The following is a 20148-nucleotide window of genomic DNA, read 5'->3' as shown; positions in this document are numbered from 1 at the left end:
ATTCGCGAGCCACTGCGGACGATTTCTGGGTAGTTATTGAGTTCAAGAAGCGGCTACGTTGCGTGCCGTCTTCACCACAGCACCGGTGTTGTCCGCTTCCGTTTGGCCCGGGCGTAACCGCGAGCGTAGGACCGGTTACAAACAGTTCGCACGAATCGTCCAAGATTGGTTTCGCGACACGCGCGCATTTCGGCACGCGTCTCACGAGCGCGAGCACCGAGGATTAGTCGGTGAAGCGATGACGCGTCGCGCCGAACCCGTGCGGCGGTGACGGTGGGAGCCTCAGACTGACGTCTTAAAGTCGTTTTCGTTTCTTATTTTACCGAACTTGAGGTTCGCGATGGGCAGCATGGGACACACAGCCTGAGTACGTAGGCCATTAACATGGGAGGCATGTGACTTCATTTCGAGTTGCATTTCCATTAATGTGCTATAGTAACCACTGTAAACTAAAAATTAACACTTTCCTGCGGAGGGAGCTGGTAGGAACGTTGATTTGCTTGGTCAATGGCCTGCAGGGTCAACGGCGGCGTGGTGTATTCCGCAAATATGCCCGACTGTGAGGGCGGGCACAAGCCGGCGTGAGTAGGTTAAACGTTGAGTTTTATAAGGGCACCACGGGGTGACCAGCCCCTCCCCACCCAGCCCCTCCCCACCCTCCCCTCCCCACCCAGCCCTTCCCTGCACGACGGACGGACGGACGGACACAATAATCCCCTGTGGGCTGGTGTAACCAGGAAGTTCCTACCAGTATAAAAAAAATATCACTTCAGGTATTTAAATTATGCTATCGGCCAAGATGCCCCATCGTGGAATTCCGTGTCAGAATTGTCCCTGCCGCGGAGCTCCGCGTCAGGGCGGTGTCCCCATGGCGGAGCTCCGTGGAGCATGCCTAGCGCATGGTGACGAGCTCCTCGGAGGAGGTGGGGTGGATGGCGACGGTGCGGTCGAAGTCGGCCTTGGTGGCGCCGCAGCGAAGGGCCACGGAGAAGCCCTGCAGCATCTCGTCGCAGCCGGCGCCCTGCATGTGAATCCCCACCACCTGCGCCGCACGCAAAGACAAAGATCACCCGTGTAGTCTTAACAGACTGTTGGGGCAAGTGCTGTTAGCGAGCACCTACGGAGGCCGGCACGGCACACAAGGGGGTGGGTGGTCAGTGCCGCGGCGACGTTTACACATCGCACCAGGTACTCGTTTGAGGCCGAGTCGACCTAGGGGAGGCGCAGGTCCGGTTCAGATAATCGTCACTGGTGTTGGTGGGCCATGCGAGTGGGAATCGAACTCGGGTCGCCTGGGTTCGTAGTGCAGCACCACGCTACTGATCGCTGTGCGACCGCTCTACCCAGGCCACTCGTACAACAACAACCACCACCACCACCACACTCTTTGGATCTTTCGGTAAAGTCTCGTAGGTAGAAAATAAAATAGATCACGACGCTTTAGGTGGGAAACGTCGTGATCTCTTTGATTTGATTTTCTACCCACGTCACTTTACCGAAAGAACCAAAGAGCATGGATTCCCGCAGTCACGAAAGCTTCAAATCAACAACAACAACAACAACCACCATTGGAACCTCATTTGCCAGTAAAAATATGATAATTGGTTTTTTACCCTTCCATCTGGCAACAAAACTGACACCTTTTTTACAAGGAGTCATGTTTGCATAGACCACAATACCTGCAGTCATAATGCAAACAAAAAACAACTCTGATAATGTGTGCACTGTCCTTGAAGTTGATTGGTCCACACCCGAGACAGCTTTCCTTAGAGCCCAGTCTCACATGGCTTGGACCAGATGCGCCTTTTGGCGTCTATGCAAACATGACTCCTTGTAAAAAAAGGTGTCAGTTTAGTTGCCAGATAGAAGGGTAAAAAAACAATGATCAACAACAACCACCACCGTTCACCCCTTCAGTGGCGGTGACGTCACCACGGCGCGTGCGCACGCACACCCACCCTCTCGTCGTCGTGCGCGCACACCAACTTCATGACGCACGTGCCCTTGCGCTCCGTCACCGCGTGGTACATGGGCGTGAACGTGGCGGTGTACACGCGCACCGCGCCGCGCCCAAACCGCTCTTCGGCCTCTCGCTGCGTGAGGCCGACGGCTCCGATTGGCGGGTGGCTGAACACCACCGAGGGGATGTTGTCGTAGTGCATCCGGGCGCCGGGCTCGCCGCCAAAGAGCCGCGCCGCCAGCTTCCTGCCGGCCATGATGGCGACGGGGGTGAGCAGCGCGCGCCCGCACACGTCGCCCAGCGCGTACACGCCGGCGCGGCTCGTGTTCTGGAACTCGTCCACGGTGACGTGGCCCTGCTGGTCAGTTTCGATCCCCTGCGACGGGAGACGAGAGGGAGGGAGGGAGGGAGTGTGACTTGTCACGGTTTTTTGTTTTACCGCCCCCCCCCCATCCGCATTTAGTTATTTAGATTGTGTGGCTGCTTTCGGTTGAGCTATGATTCGTGGCCGGGTTGCTTCTGCAAAAAAGAAGCTAATAACTCGGTGGGATTTACCTGGTGAAATAAAATAGTTAAAATTTTGATTTAAAGCTTTCGTGACTGCAGGGATTCAAATTCTTGGTTCTTTCGGTAAAGTCACGTAGAAGGAAAATAATAAAATAATAAAATGTTTAAACAATAAAATGCTCAGGACGTTTCGACTGCAACACAAGCAATCATCATCAGGAGTGAAAACCACAGTAAGAAAATGTTTGAAGAAAGTGGTGGTTTTTGGTGCTGACGTTAACAAAAAAACGCCACTTTTTTCAAATGTTTGCTTGCGTTGCAGTCGAAACGTAGTGAGAGTTTCATTGTTTTATATTTTTATCATTTTATTGTTTCCCTTCTACGTGACTTTACCGAAAGAAGCAAGAAGATAAAATAGTTTAGTTTCATTTGTACCAATTTTTGGTGAATTGCTTCCCTTCCCGTATACTTTTCACTCCAACCGAGTTGTTGTTTTGTTTGTTGTTGTAACAACGTTCTGACCTGCCCCTCCTCGACATTTGCCAACAAAAAGAGCTTTATAGATCATCGCATTCCTCCAGTACGAATATTCGTATTTTCATATCGCTGCTGTTACTGACTACGGGGCCTTAGGTCACACCCAGGAAGGCCTCGCCTCGTCTCACTCTTCGTCAACTTCTCCCATGGAGACAACGCGTTGTCGATGCAATCGGGAGGAGGTGGTCGTGATGGCTGGGACACACTGTGCAGTGTGGTGGAGGGAAGGTAACCTACTTGGGAGGGTGGCAGGCGGTCATCGTAGTAATGTTTGAACACGAAGGCTTTCGCGAGCAATTATCCGCGAGGTTTTTTGTATTTTCTTGGGTTAGAGATCGCGTAAATATCAATGTGTCGTGAAACCCGCCACCCCCCTACACAGCCAATTAGTGAGGTTTGTCACGTGAACGTAACGTGCCAATTATATTCTAGATTTGAAGCTTTCGTGACTGCAAGGAATCATCTTCTTAGGTTTTTTCGGTAAAGTCACGTAGAAAGTAAAATAAAATAAAAACAAAAAATCACGACGTTTCGGAGGCAACACAAGTCTCCGTCATTGATGACGGAGACTTGTGTTGCCTCCGAAACCGAAAAAACCTAAGAAGGTGCCAATTATAATTAGTTACTGGCTCTGCACACCGGAGTTTAAAACCGTAACATTTACAATTAGAGTACCGTGACATTTCGCCGGTAATAAGAAAATTAACATTTACGTGATCTAACCCAAGAAAGAGTAAAAGCTCGTTTATAGTTGGAATAATTGTTACGGTTGTTGTTGTTGTTGTTGTTTTCCCCAAGAAGTATCGCAGGGAGTCTCAAGAGCCGTCGCTCGGAGGGTCCTGTCAACTGTTCGCAGTTGGGACGCAATGTTTATTTCTACTGTGGGAGGAAACCGGATATCCTCGGAGGAAACCCACCAGCCCCCATGGAGAACAGGAGGAGAGAGAGAGGGAACGTGCAAACTCCACGCAGGAATCGAACAAAGACCCACCCCCCGTTTCTGAGAGGCGCAAACGTCACCGCGAATCGGCGCAGCAAGCGCCGTGTCGTCATCGTCGTCGTCGTCGTCATCGCTGCAGCCACCGTCGTGTCCCTGTCTGTGCCGTGCTCTTCATCCCTACCCTGCTGCTACTGCCACTTAACCAACTCTTACTGGTAGGAACCTCCTGGTTCCACCGGCCCACAGGGGATTATTGTGTCCGTCCGTCCGTCGTGCATGCAAAAATGGGAGGGGAGGGGCTGGGTGGAGAGGGGAGGGTGGAGAGGGGCTGGGTGGGGAGGGGCTTGTCACCCCGTGGTGCCCTTATAAAACTCAACGTTTAACCTACTCACGCCGGCTTGTGCCCGCCCTCACAGTCGGGCATATTTGCGGAATACACCACGCCGCCGTTGAGCCTGCAGGCCATTGACCGAGCAACCCAACGTTCCTACCAGCTCCCTCCGCAGGAATGTGTTAGCTGACCAGGTAAGGCCCCACCGAGGGACCCATCACAAATTAGAGCTCAAACGAGCGGCTTATCGTCACGTGGAATTGCATCGCGGCAGCCAAACACTCCGAACGCGTCGTGACGTGGAGGGGAAAACCGGAGGACCCGGAGAAAAATCCACGCGACCACGGGGAGAGAGAGAGAGAGAGACACGCAAACTCCAAATATACAGCAAGCGTCGTCAGGGTCGGGATGGAACGCGCGACCTTGCGGGGGTGTGTGTGTGTCCGTGTTGAATAGGAGGAGCGTTACAGCGCTGTGGCGCTGGCGCTGCGGCTCACCACTTTGTCGAGCCCCAGGTCGGCGGTGTTGGGCCCGCGGCCCACGGCCCAGATCAACGCCTCCACGCCGACCATCACCTCCGTCCGCTCCGCCTCGCCCGGCCCGTTAGTCGCCACGGCGACCTGCAGCGGCCCTCCCGGGGAGCCGCGGCTAACGGAGCGCACCTGGCGGCGGTGGGAGAAGCCGCAATTATGGTGGGGGGGAGTGGGGCGCCGAAGGGGAGGGGGAAGGGAGGATTTGGGGGCGGCATCTGGAAGAGGATAAAGTGGCGGTTCTAAATGCAGCCATTGGTGACCGGGCCGAGAGAGCGTCAAAGTGCGACGCTCGGAGTTCATTCTGCTTCACCTGCGGCTGAGAACTCATTGGCAAGAGCGGCCTGGGCCACCAACATTACAAACAGCGGCCCGCAGAGCTTGGGAAAACGTTAGAAGGCGATCACGGGCCGGCATCGCTCACTCGCCTGCGTGTACTTCCGCACGTCCACGCCCGATTTGAGCAGCTCCTGCGTGCAGTTCGTGCTGATCATCGCGTCGAAGTTACGCAGGACCTGGGCAGAGGGCGCATGTCAGATTCGCCGCGGGTCGAATTCAACGCTGGGTCCCTCGCCAGCCCTCCAACGTGCCGCTGTGGGTCGAACAAACCGGATCGGCACAATCCACGGAAGGTGGCGGACACCCACGGCACAAGTGGAGAAGAATCGACTCTCTCTCTCTGCTGTGTGCGACTTCGGCTACGAATACCAAACCGTGGAGAACAGAACTTCGCGCCGCCATGAATGTGCATGTGATGGCAGTGGGTGGGTGAATGGGTTGGTGAGTGAGTGGGTGAGATGATTGGGTGGGTGATTGGGTGGGTGATTGGGTGGGTAAGTGGATGGGGAGTGAATGGTTAGTATCTGTGATTCACCAATTCCAGCACAGAGCAACTGAACGGCGAAAATCGCATGGGACTTCGTTGGCTACGAACACAAATCCGTGCAGAACATAACTTCGCACTCTCCCAAATAGGCGGTGGGTGGGTGAATGTGTGAGTGAATGGGTGAGTGGATGAGCGAGTGGGTGAGCGAGTGGGTGAGTGAGTGGGTGAGTGAGTGGATGAGTGAGTGGGTGAGTGAGTGGGTGAGCTAGTAGATGAGTGGGTGAGCGAGTAGATGAGTGAGTGGGTGAGTGAGTGGGTGAGTGAGTAGATGAGCGAGTGGGTGAGCGAGTAGATGAGCGAGTGGGTGAGCGAGTGGGTGAGTGAGTGGGTAAGTGAGTGGGTGAGCGAGTAGATGAGTGAGTGGGTGGGTGAGTGGGTGAGTAAGTGGGTGAGCGAGTAGATGAGTGGGTGAGTGAGTGGGTGAGTGAGCGGGTGAGTGGATGAGTGAGTGGGTGAGCGAGTAAATGAGTGGGTGAGTCAGTGAGTGGGTGAGTGAGTGAGTGGATGGATGGGTGAGTGGGTGGGTGAGTGAGTGGATGAGTGAGTGGGTGAGTGGGTGGGTGAGTGGGTGAGTGAGTGGATGAGTGAGTGGGTGAGTGGGTGGGTGGGTGAGTGGGTGAGTGAGTGGGTGAGTGGGTGGGTGAGTGGGTGAGTGAGTGGATGAGTGAGTGGGTGAGTGAGTGGGTGAGTGAGTGGGTGAGTGAGTGGGTGAGTGAGTGGGTGAGCGAGTAGATGAGTTGGTGAGTGAGTGGGTGAGTGGATGAGTGAGTGGGTGGGTGAGTGGGTGAGTGAGTGGGTGAGTGGGTGGGTGAGTGAGTGGGTGAGTGAGTGGGTGAGTGAGTGGGTGAGCGAGTAGATGAGTTGGTGAGTGAGTGGGTGAGTGGGTGGGTGAGTGGGTGGGTGAGTGAGTGGGTGAGTGAGTGGGTGAGCGAGTAGATGCGAGTAGGTGAGTGAGTGGGTGAGTTGGTAGTATCTGTGCTTTACCAATTCTCATACAGAGCAACCCTCACGGCTAAAATCTCCTGGGACTTTATCGGCCGCGCGGCATCGTGAACAACGCTCCACTCACCTCGTTTTGCCGGATGAGCAGCGACGTTTGAGCTCCCAGTGCCGCAAAGATGCCGGCCAATTCCACGGCGATGTACCCAGCACCGACCAGCACCACGCGGCTGAACACCACACACACACACACAACGACACAACGACACAGATCCTCCTCCGCCTGCACGCCACACCGTGGGGGTGCGAGTACCGTTAGCGAGGAGCAGGACCTGTGAAGGCCGCGCCGTTACGGTGCACGAGGGAGGGGGGGGGGGTACGGTGAGCAGCGCGCCCAGCCGTCTTTGTCTTCCCAGTCTTGATGTTGACCAAAGCACATTTAGCTCTTGACCAGACACGACCAGCGACATGAAGAATGACGTGAACAGGCAGTGACGTGAACAGGCAGCGACGTGAACAGGCAGCGACGTGAACAGGCAGCGACGTGAACAGGCAGCGACGTGAACAGGCAGCGACGTGAACAGGCAGCAGTGTGAACAGGCAGCGACGTGAACAGGCAGCGACGTGAACAGGCAGCAGTGTGAACAGGCAGCAGTGTGAACAGGCAGCGATGTGAACAGGCAGCAGTGTGAACAGGCAGCAGTGTGAACAGGCAGCAGTGTGAACAGGCAGCAGTGTGAACAGGCAGCAGTGTTAACAGGCAGCGATGTGAACAGGCAGCAGTGTGAACAGGCAGCGATGTGAACAGGCAGCAGTGTGAACAGGCAGCAGTGTGAACAGGCAGCAGTGTGAACAGGCAGCAGTGTGAACAGGCAGCAGTGTGAACAGGCAGCAGCGTGAACAGGCAGCAGTGTGAACAGGCAGCAGTGTGAACAGGCAGCAGTGTGAACAGACAGCAGTGTGAACAGGCAGCGACGTGTACAGGCAGCAGTGTGAACAGGCAGCAGTGTGAACAGGCAGCAGTGTGAACAGGCAGCAGTGTGAACAGGCAGCAGTGTGAACAGGCAGCGACGTGAACAGGCAGCGATGTGAACAGGCAGCAGTGTGAACAGGCAGCAGTGTGAACAGGCAGCAATGTGAACAGGCAGCAGTGTGAACAGGCAGCGATGTGAACAGGCAGCGATGTGAACAGGCAGCGATGTGAACAGGCAGCAATGTGAACAGGCAGCAATGTGAACAGGCAGCAATGTGAACAGGCAGCGATGTGAACAGGCAGCGATGTGAACAGGCAGCAGTGTGAACAGGCAGCAATGTGAACAGGCAGCAGCGTGAACAGGCAGCAATGTTAACAGGCAGCGAGGTGAACAGGCAGCAGTGTGAACAGGCAGCAGCGTGAACAGGCAGCAGTGTGAACAGGCAGCAGTGTGAACAGGCAGCAATGTGAACAGGCAGCAGCGTGAACAGGCAGCAGCGTGAACAGGCAGCAGCGTGAACAGGCAGCAGTGTGAACAGGCAGCAGTGTGAACAGGCAGCAGTGTGAACAGGCAGCAGCGTGAACAGGCAACAGTGTGAACAGCCAGCAGTGTGAACAGGCAGCAGTGTGAACAGGCAGCAGTGTGAACAGGCAGCGACGTGAACAGGCAGCGGCGTGAACAGCCAGCAGTGTGAACAGGCAGCAGTGTGAACAGGCAGCAGTGTGAACAGGCAGCAGCGTGAACAGGCAGCAGCGTGAACAGGCAGCAGCGTGAACAGGCAGCAGTGTGAACAGGCAGCGACGTGACAGGCAGCAGTGTGAACAGGCAGCAGCGTGAACAGGCAGCAGTGTGAACAGGCAGCAGCGTGAACAGGCAGCAGCGTGAACAGGCAGCAGTGTGAACAGGCAGCAGATGTGAACAGGCAGCAGTGTGAACAGGCAGCAGTGTGGACAGGCAGCGAGGTGAACAGGCAGCAGTGTGAATAGGCAGCAGTGTGAACAGGCAGCAGTGTGAACAGGCAGCGACGTGAACAGGCAGCAGTGTGAACAGGCAGCAGTGTGAACAGGCAGCAGCGTGAACAGGCAACAGTGTGAACAGCCAGCAGTGTGAACAGGCAGCAGTGTGAACAGGCAGCAGTGTGAACAGGCAGCGACGTGAACAGGCAGAAGTGTGAACAGGCAGCAGTGTGAACAGGCAGCAGTGTGAACAGGCAGCAACGTGAACAGGCAGCAGCGTGAACAGGCAGCAGTGTGAACAGGCAGCAGTGTGAACAGGCAGCGACGTGAACAGGCAGCAGCGTGAACAGGCAGCAGTGTGAACAGGCAGCGACGTGAACAGGCAGCAGTGTGAACAGGCAGCAGTGTGAACAGGCAGCAGTGTGAACAGGCAGCGTCGTGAACAGGCAGCAGTGTGAACAGGCAGCGACGTGAACAGGCAGAAGTGTGAACAGGCAGCAGTGTGAACAGGCAGCAGTGTGAACAGGCAGCGATGTGAACAGGCAGCAGTGTGAACAGGCAGCAGTGTGAACAGGCAGCAGTGTGAACAGGCAGCGACGTGAACAGGCAGCGGTGTGAACAGGTAGCAGTGTGAACAGGCAGCAGTGTGAACAGGCAGCGACGTGAACAGGCAGCGGTGTGAACAGGTAGCAGTGTGAACAGGCAGCAGTGTGAACAGGCAGCGACGTGAACAGGCAGCAGTGTGAACAGGCAGCGATGTGAACAGGCAGCAGTGTGAACAGGTAGCAGTGTGAACAGGCAGCAGTGTGAACAGGCAGCAGTGTGAACAGGCAGCGATGTGAACAGGCAGCAGTGTGAACAGGCAGCAACGTGAACAGGCAGCGACGTGAACAGGCAGCGACGTGAACAGGCAGCGATGTGAACAGGCAGCAGTGTGAACAGGCAGCAGCGTGAACAGGCAGCGACGTGAACAGGCAGCGACGTGAACAGGCAGCAACGTGAACAGGCAGCGATGTGAACAGGCAGCGACGTGAACAGGCAGCGACGTGAACAGGCAGCGAAGTGAACAGGCAGCGATGTGAACAGGCAGCAGCGTGAACAGGCAGCGACGTGAACAGGCAGCGAAGTGAACAGGCAGCGATGTGAACAGGCAGCGAAGTGAACAGGCAGCGATGTGAACAGGCAGCAGTGTGAACAGGTAGCGATGTGAACAGGCAGCAGTGTGAACAGGCAGCAGTGTGAACAGGCAGGAGTGTGAACAGGCAGCAGTGTGAACAGGCAGCGACGTGAACAGGCAGCAGCGTGAACAGGCAGCGACGTGAACAGGCAACGACGTGAACAGGCAGCGATGTGAACAGGCAGCGATGTGAACAGGGAGCAGTGTGAACAGGCAGCAGCGTGAACAGGCAGCAGTGTGAACAGGCAGCAGCGTGAACAGGCAGCAGTGTGAACAGGCAGCAGCGTGAACAGGCAGCAGTGTGAACAGGCAGCAGTGTGAACAGGCAGCGATGTGAACAGGCAGCGATGTGAACAGGCAGCAGTGTGAACAGGCAGCAGCGTGAACAGGCAGCGATGTGAACAGGCAGCGATGTGAACAGGCAGCAGTGTGAACAGGCAGCAGTGTGAACAGGCAGCGATGTGAACAGGCAGCGATGTGAACAGGCAGCGATGTGAACAGGCAGCGATGTGAACAGGCAGCGATGTGAACAGGCAGCAGTGTGAACAGGCAGCAGCGTGAACAGGCAGCAGTGTGAACAGGCAGCAGCGTGAACAGGCAGCGAGGTGAACAGGCAGCAGTGTGAACAGGCAGCAGTGTGAACAGGCAGCGAGGTGAACAGGCAGCAGTGTGAACAGGCAGCAGTGTGAACAGGCAGCAGTGTGAACAGGCAGCAGTGTGAACAGGCAGCGACGTGAACAGGCAGCAGTGTGAACAGGCAGCGGCGTGAACAGGCAGCGACGTGAACAGGCAGCAGTGTGAACAGGCAGCAGTGTGAACAGGCAGCAGTGTGAACAGGCAGCAGTGTGAACAGGCAGCGACGTGAACAGGCAGCAGTGTGAACAGGCAGCGGCGTGAACAGGCAGCGACGTGAACAGGCAGCAGTGTGAACAGGCAGCAGTGTGAACAGGCAGCAGTGTGAACAGGCAGCAGCGTGAACAGGCAGCAGTGTGAACAGGCAGCAGTGTGAACAGGCAGCAGTGTGAACAGGCAGCAGTGTGGACAGGCAGCAGTGTGAACAGGCAGCAGCGTGAACAGGCAGCAGCGTGAACAGGCAGCAGCGTGAACAGGCAGCGAGGTGAACAGGCAGCAGTGTGAACAGGCAGCGAGGTGAACAGGCAGCAGTGTGAACAGGCAGCGAGGTGAACAGGCAGCAGCGTGAACAGGCAGCAGCGTGAACAGGCAGCGAGGTGAACAGGCAGCTCACTTGGGCAGCTCTTCCAGCTCGAAGAAGCCATCACTCGTCATTCCCAGACTGGCTCCTGCACACGCGGCGACCAAAGACAAAGGTCACCCACGTAGCCTTGAACAGACCGTTGGAGAAAGTGCTGTCAGCGAGCACCTTCGAAGGCCGGCCGGCACGGCACATGAGGCGGGTTTGGTGCTGATGCTTACACACTGCACCAGGTACTCATTTACGGCTGAGTCGACCAAGGAGAGGGGCCAGGACTGGTTCCAGAGGCGTGGAGCAAGAGCCAAGTGAGATCCACACCACTTGAACAATTTCAATGATAGATAGATTTTTTTTCCCGGGCAAAGTTTTCGTTCACTGTCAGTCAGAGAGGGGGGGTGGGGGGGGGGCGAATGATTCAGAAGCGTGGGGAACCACAGACGAGCAGCGGGGGGCAGCCAGAACCGGCGTCAACAATTGCCCAAGTTCTGCGATCCTACGCCAACTCCACCAACGAGTGATGATAAACACGCGCTCCTTTGTGTGTCTAGTTTGTCGTCCTTCCCCGAGTTCCTCCGATAAGCAAGGTGGGCTACATGAGCTGCAAACGAAGTTCAACACACAAAGATATGTGTACATAAGGGACGAACCGAAGCACCCGAAAAAGACCCACGCATGTGAGGCGGTGGGGGGCGTAACGCTGCATCTCCATGCAGGTGGACAAAGGTCAGTCCACCTGCCATCCACCACGACGCGAGTCATTGTCAAAGCGAGCGAGCGGGCGGACGTAGCGGGCGGGCGAGCGTCCTCTCTAATGCTGATACTCCGACTGATGCTCATGCTGTTGTGGAGTGACGCATGCAGCCAGCTGTGGCTGCAGAGTTTGGTGGTACATGTTGTTCACGTCGTTTATTGTGAAAGTTCGGTCACAGTTCCTATGATCACTGTTACATTGCTTTTATGGCTTTATTTTGGTGATTTTCGAAAAGTGTTTTGGTTGGCCATGTTTGTGTTGTTGTAGTACAGAGTTAGACTGATGGCCTTCATCTAAGTTGTCTTGTGGTTGTTGTTGGTTGTTTGACTTGCATCCCACTGGGATTTTTGCACAGGGTTGGTGTACGGTGATTTTTCCGCAATATTTTGCCGTCTTTTCTTGGATTTTCTGTTTGCACTCAGTCACTTTAAGATGTTTTCTTGTTCATGTTTTTGTTTGTCGCGGTTGCACCCGATTCAAGAGCCGAATGGCTCACAGGGCTCTATACCTAATACATGAACTTTGAACTCTCACCGGGTACGCTGCTGTCTGGCGGCATGCTGGGGTGCCCCCCCGTGGCGATGACGATGTGCGGCGCCGTGTAGACCCGGCCGTCCACCGTCACGGCCGGCTGGCCCTCCTCCAGCGTGAACATCGCTCCCCCACGCACCACCTCTACCTTGGACTGACGGGGGGGGGGGGCGAGCGAGAGAGAGAAGTTACTCGAAGCAGCACAGGTTTGTAGCGAGCGTAGATTTCCCCCCCCCCCCCCCCCCCCCCCGAGAGAGAATCATTCAAGGATCAGAGCGGTCCCGCGTTTGTTCAGGAGCGGCGGTTCGAGCCATCGGCCCGCCGCCGGTGAATGGGAATATTTATTGATGGCTGGAGGAAACTCATGGAGCTACAAAGGTTTTTTTTTTCCACAGATGTTCAGTCGGAGCAGAGGCAGAACTTTACAACAACAAACAAATAAAAAAAAATGATGAAATATAAAACTATACTCTTAGTTCTTTCGGTAAAGTCACGTAGGTAAAAAATGAAATTAAAATTAATAAAAACAATAAAATCACGACGTTTCGGAGGCAACACGAGCTTCTGTCTTCAAGTGAAACTGTCACAGAAAAAGAAATCACCTGAAGACGGAAGCTTGTGCTGCCTCCAAAACGTCGTGATTTTATTGTTTTTAATTTTTATTAATTTTAATTAAATTTTTTACCTACGTGACTTTACCGAAAGAACTAAGAGTATGAATCCTTGCAGTCACGAAAGCTTCAAATCTAGAAATATAAAACTATATATATACGTGGTGGTTTGGGCTGTTGCAGTTCTTTATTATTAAAATTTCCCTCCCTTTATTACTGCTAATCCTACATAACACACTAGCATAATGACTTTGAGACCCTCCCCACCGCCTAAACATTTCACAAGGAGTGACTAATCCCATATCTGCATTTGTCATCAATATTCTAAATTCCTCTGTTGATATGTAAACTCCTTTGTCAAGGCTCTCTCCTCCTCCCACCCAGCTTAAAATACGCTGCCAAGCTGAGCAGTGTTCATTAGGACGCTGTCTTTCCGACAGCTCTGTTTCTTCACCTGAGGAAGGCTGCTTGCGTTGTGGCCGAAACGTCGTGAGAATTTTATTAAATTTTTATTTTTATTATGTTATTTCCCTTCTACGTGACTTTACCGAAAGAACCAAGAATATGTAAACAAATCACTTAAAATGCTGCGGGTGCATCCATCGTACAGAGCGCCAGCCTGCTTCACAACGGACATTCGACGGCGAGTAAGAGCCATTGCGTGTGCCGGCGTCTTGGTACAACATTCCCAAATGACACAATTGGGATCTTACACAGCAACAGCAGCGATGGCCACCGACCTCGGCACTATGGCAGGCGAGGCTTTCCTGGCTAAACGGGCAGAGTCGTATTTGTGTTTTTTTTTGTCACGATACTGCGCTTGGCAGCCGGGTGCGGCGAGCACGAATACCGAAAACTCAACGCATCGGTCGACCAACGCCGTGTGGCCCTACGAGGCCGGGAAATGGACGCGCTGAAAGGCAACGTTTAGGCAACGTTTTGGCAACGGACCTTCTCCAGCGCACACACACACAGGTCGTTGCCTTCCGAGGGCAGCGCATGCGACGGATCTGTCGAGCGTCGCGTTTCCGCGAGGCGTACGCACGTTGTCCAGGTTCCTCTGATAGATGTCGTTCAGCCTCTTGATGTAGGCGTCCCGTTTCTCCTTGATGGTCCTGGGAGGAGCAGGGGGGTGCGTGGGGAGCGGTGGCGTAGTGGTTAGCGTGACGCGGTACGAACTCGGCTACCCGAGTTCGATTCCCGCTCGCGGCCGGTGACAGTGGCTGATATTTGTACGACTCCTGGGCCTCCCCTAGGTAGACTCGGCCTTAAAAAGGCATGGCAGCCTTGATAGGAGCTCGCAAACAGCACCTTCCCCTACACTTTATTGAGGCTATACGGCAGATCTTTATCTTTGTCTGGTGACACTGGGTTACAGTGAAAGGTTGCAGACAAAATGCAACCGAGACCTCACCTTGACCTCAAGTTTCACAGCGGCGACCGTCTGGTCCAGCGCGTGAAACATGGACCGTGTTTGCAATTTTCTATTGATCACGACCGTGACACGCGAGCCTCACAACACAACCCGGGTCTTTATCAGGGTCAAGCAGGCCCAGGGCCAGGGGCAGAGGGCCAGGGGTTAACGGCGTTCAACGCGCGTGGTGACGTCCGTCAGTACACGGGCTCACCGCATCAACCGGCACACGTCTCAAAACTCGTTCGACGACATCAGCGGCACAGCTCGGCAGCTGCGGTGGAAAAACAACGCTGCTGCCGCCGCCTCGTGGGACCGTGGCCCCGTGGGCTAAGAACAGCTTCAGCACGGCTCGGTTGTGCGGTGGAGAAAGGGGCGCTGGTGGTTGTGCTCCGGACCTCCAGCTGAAGTCGACGGAGCCGACGGTGAACCCGTAGTCGGCGTGGTCGTGGATGAGCTCGGCGTGCATCGCAGCGTTGTACATCACCTGACCGCAACGCAGGAACACCGCCATGTCATAAACCACAACGCCATGTCATAAACCACACCACATAAACCACATGGCTAAACCACTGCACATACACCACAACACAGCGAATAAACCACCCCACAGACGAACATTGGGCCCCATAGACTCCAAGACAGGCCCGTAAAGACCCCATAGCTCGACGCGGATCAACACAAGAGACCAATCCCAGCCGTGCGCAAGGCGCGTTGCCCAAAACGTCAGCCTAAACATACGTTGACGAATGTGGCGATGCATAGCAGGTAAGCGTCACCGCGAAGGGCCGGCGAATGGCCGACGGTCCCGATAAAAACGGGAGCGTCCGCCAAGGAACGGAGCGCGTTCCGCGAGGGCGGCTTCACCACCGTGGTGCAGACGGAGCGATGAAATCAGTTTGCGTGCACGGTGGACTGTGGCATGGCAGGGTGCGCGAGGGGCGGTGGTTGGCCGTCATCCAGCAGTGGACCGAGCGTGGCTGCCTCTGGAATTGGTGTTTGGGTTGGAGGGACGGTCAGAGGCACAGGGAGGGAGGAAAGGAGGCAATGGTGGATCATCGCTCACCTTCTTTGGAACGCAGCCCACGTTCACCTGCGGAATGCAAAACGGACAATGAGGGGTGGGTATCATGTGCACACAATCTCCACACTCTCTCTCACAACTCTCCCCTCACTCACTCACACTCTCTCCACACTCACACAACACTCACACAACACTCACACCTCTCCCCACTCTCTCCACACACAACACTCACACCTCTCCACACCCTCTCTCCACACTCACACAACACTCACACCTCCCTCCCCACTCTCTCCACACTCACACAACACTCACACCTCTCCCCTCACTCACTCACACTCTCTCCACACTCACACAACACTCACACAACACTCACACTCTCCCCACACTCACACGACACTCACACCTCTCTCCCCACCCTCTCCCCACACTCTCTCCACACTCACACAACACTCACACCTCTCTCCACACTCACACAACACTCACACCTCTCCCCAAACACTCTCCCCACACTCACACCTCTCCCCACTCTCACACAACACTCACACCTCTCCCCAAACACTCTCCCCACACTCACACCTCTCCCCACTCTCCCCACACTCACACCACACTCACACCTCTCCCCAAACACTCTCCCCACACTCACACCTCTCCCCACTCTCCCCACACTCACACAACACTCACACCTCTCCCCAAACACTCTCCCCACACTCACACCTCTCCCCACTCTCCCCACACTCACACAACACTCACACCTCTCCCCAAACACTCTCCCCACACTCACACCTCTCCCCACTCTCCCCACACTCACACAACACTCACACCTCTCCCCAAACACTCTCCCCACACTCACACCTCTCCCCACACTCTCCACACTCACACAACACTCACACCTCTCTCCCCACACTCTCCCCACACTCACACCTCTCCCCACTCTCTCCACACTCACACAACACTCACACCTCTCTCCCCACACTCTCTCCACACTCACACCTCTCCACCCTCTCTCCACACACAACACTCACACAACACTCACACCTCCCTCCCCACTCTCTCCACACTCACACAACACTCACACTCTCTCCACACTCACACTCTCTCCACACTCACACAACACTCACACTCTCTCCACACTCACACAACACTCACACCTCTCCCCAAACACTCTCCCCACACTCACACCTCTCCCCACTCTCCCCACACTCACACCACACTCACACCTCTCCCCAAACACTCTCCCCACACTCACACCTCTCCCCACTCTCTCCACACTCACACAACACTCACACCTCTCCCCAAACACTCTCCCCACACTCACACCTCTCCCCACTCTCCCCACACTCACACCACACTCACACCTCTCCCCAAACACTCTCCCCACACTCACACCTCTCTCCCCACACTCTCTCCACACTCACACCTCTCCCCACTCTCCCCACACTCACACAACACTCACACCTCTCCCCAAACACTCTCCCCACACTCACACCTCTCCCCACTCTCCCCACACTCACACAACACTCACACCTCTCCCCAAACACTCTCCCCACACTCACACCTCTCCCCACACTCTCCACACTCACACAACACTCACACCTCTCTCCCCACACTCTCCCCACACTCACACCTCTCCCCACACTCTCCACACTCACACAACACTCACACCTCTCTCCCCACACTCTCCCCACACTCACACCTCTCCCCACACTCTCCACACTCACACAACACTCACACCTCTCCCCAAACACTCTCCCCACACTCACACCTCTCCCCACTCTCCCCACACTCACACAACACTCACACCTCTCCCCAAACACTCTCCCCACACTCACACCTCTCCCCACTCTCCCCACACTCACACCACACTCACACCTCTCCCCAAACACTCTCCCCACACTCACACCTCTCTCCCCACACTCTCTCCACACTCACACCTCTCCCCACTCTCCCCACACTCACACAACACTCACACCTCTCACCAAACACTCTCCCCACACTCACACCTCTCCCCACTCTCCCCACACTCACACAACACTCACACCTCTCCCCAAACACTCTCCCCACACTCACACCTCTCCCCACACTCTCCACACTCACACAACACTCACACCTCTCTCCCCACACTCTCCCCACACTCACACCTCTCCCCACACTCTCCACACTCACACAACACTCACACCTCTCTCCCCACACTCTCCCCACACTCACACCTCTCCCCACACTCTCCACACTCACACAACACTCACACCTCTCCCCAAACACTCTCCCCACACTCACACCTCTCCCCACTCTCTCCACACTCACACAACACTCACACCTCTCCCCAAACACTCTCCCCACACTCACACAACACTCACACCTCTCTCCCCACACTCTCTCCACACTCACACAACACTCACACCTCTCCCCAAACACTCTCCCCACACTCACACCTCTCCCCACTCTCTCCACACTCACACAACACTCACACGACACTCACACCTCTCTCCACACTCACACGACACTCTCTCCACACTCACACAACACTCACACGACACTCACACCTCTCTCCACACTCACACAACACTCACACAACACTCACACCTCTCCACACACACACAGGTGCCCTGTAACACACACACATAAACACTGCATTGTCACTCACCACACATTTCTCTGCCCACAATCACCTCACCACACAAAGACCCCCCGTGTAGCCTACACAGGCTGTAGGGGCAAGTGCTGTTAGCGAGCACCACACCCAATCCTCACACACACCCCACTCACCACACGCACACACACACCCCACTCACCACACCCAACCCTCACACACACCCCACTCATCACACCCAACCCTCACACACACACCCCACTCTCCCCACCCAACCCTCACACACACACCCCACTCACCACACCCAACCCTCACACACACACCTCACTCACCACACACACACCTCACTCACCACCCAACCCTCACACCCCACTCACCACACCCAACCCTCACACACACACCCCACTCACCACACCCAACCCTCACACACACACACACCCCACTCACCACACCCAACGCTCACACACACCCCACTCACCACACGCACACACACACCCCACTCACCACACCCAACCCTCACACACACCCCACTCATCACACCCAACCCTCACACACACCCCACTCATCACACCCAACCCTCACACACACCCCACTCTCCCCACCCAACCCTCACACACACACCCCACTCACCTCACACTCACATACCCCACTCACCACCCAACCCTCACACACACACACCCAAGGAATCTTCATGTTTACCTCACCACACCAATCCCCTCAACTCACCACACGATTGGAGGTAGTTTCACAACACATGTATCCATTACCCCCACCTCACCACCCCTCTCCACTGACATCAGTCACTCTGCTTAATCTCTCTCCCCTCACACACGCACCCCCCACTCTCCCCACCCAACCCTCACACACACACCACTCCCCACCCAACCCTCACACACACACACCCCACTCACCACCCAACCCTCACACACACCCCCCACTCCCCACCCAACCCTCACACACACACCACTCTCCCCACCCAACCCTCACACACGCACCCCCCACTCTCCCCACCCAACCCTCACACACACACACCCCACTCACCACCCAACCCTCACACACGCACCCCCCACTCTCCCCACCCAACCCTCACACACACACACCCCACTCACCACCCAACCCTCACACACGCACCCCCCACTCTCCCCACCCAACCCTCACACACACACACCCCACTCACCACCCAACCCTCACACACACACACCCCACTCAACACCCAACCCTCACACACACACACCCCACTCCCCACCCAACCCTCACACACACACACCCCACTCTCCCCACCCAACCCTCACACACACACACACCCCACTCACCACACCCCCCCCACTCTCCCCACCCAACCCTCACACACACACACACCACTCACCACCCAACCCTCACACACGCACCCCCCACTCTCCCCACCCAACCCTCACACACACACACCCCACTCACCACGCCCAACAATCACACACACACGCCCCACTCACCACCCCAACCCTCACACACACACCTCACTCACCACACACACACCTCACTCACCACCCAACCCTCACACACACACACCCCACTCACCACACCCAACCCTCACACACACACCCCACTCACCACACCCAACCCTCACACACACACACACCCCACTCACCACACCCAACGCTCACACACACCCCACTCACCACACGCACACACACACCCCACTCACCACACCCAACCCTCACACACACCCCACTCATCACACCCAACCCTCACACACACCCCACTCATCACACCCAACCCTCACACACACCCCACTCTCCCCACCCAACCCTCACACACACACCCCACTCACCTCACACTCACATACCCCACTCACCACCCAACCCTCACACACACACACCCCACTCACAACCCTCACACACACACACCCCACTCACCACACCCAACCCTCACACACACACCACTCACCACCCAACCCTCACACACACCCGCCCCACTCTCCCTACCCAACCCTCACACACACACACACACCCCACTCACACACACAAACACCCCACTCACCACACACACCCCACTCACCACACCCAACCCTCACACACACACCCCACTCCCCACCCAACCCTCACACACCCCACTCTCCCCACCCAACCCTCACACACACCCCACTCACCCCACCCAACCCTCACACACCCCACTCTCCCCACCCAACCCTCACACACACCCCACTCACCACACCCAACCCTCACACACACCCCACTCACCCCACCCAACCCTCACACACACACCCCACTCACCACCCAACCCTCACACACACACACACCCCAC

General features: G+C 55.8%; 1 protein-coding gene across 2 annotated transcripts in view; it reads right to left on the bottom strand.

The window, feature by feature from the left end:
- Window positions 1-678: 678 nt before the first annotated feature.
- Window positions 679-20148, bottom strand: part of GSR (glutathione-disulfide reductase) — a 21176-nt gene continuing 1706 nt past the window's right edge. Inside the window, exons 2-11 of one of the 2 annotated variants that reach the window (XM_078881246.1) lie at window positions 15324-15350; window positions 14656-14744; window positions 13889-13958; window positions 12236-12386; window positions 10984-11038; window positions 6761-6860; window positions 5234-5320; window positions 4773-4937; window positions 1959-2336; window positions 679-1042 (exon numbers count right to left, since the gene is read on the bottom strand). In XM_078881246.1, coding sequence (XP_078737372.1) covers window positions 893-1042; window positions 1959-2336; window positions 4773-4937; window positions 5234-5320; window positions 6761-6860; window positions 10984-11038; window positions 12236-12386; window positions 13889-13958; window positions 14656-14744; window positions 15324-15350 — 1272 coding nt within the window. In that variant the 3' untranslated portion in view covers window positions 679-892. Of the gene's footprint in view, window positions 1043-1958; window positions 2337-4772; window positions 4938-5233; window positions 5321-6760; window positions 6861-10983; window positions 11039-12235; window positions 12387-13888; window positions 13959-14655; window positions 14750-15323; window positions 15351-20148 lie in introns of both variants that reach the window. The other variant, XM_078881251.1, reaches the window with a different exon arrangement.

The sequence above is a fragment of the Lampetra fluviatilis genome, chromosome 3 (assembly GCF_964198595.1).
Source record: "Lampetra fluviatilis chromosome 3, kcLamFluv1.1, whole genome shotgun sequence".
NCBI classification, from domain to species: Eukaryota; Metazoa; Chordata; class Hyperoartia; order Petromyzontiformes; family Petromyzontidae; genus Lampetra; species Lampetra fluviatilis.
This window is presented reverse-complemented; position numbering and strand designations above follow the sequence as displayed.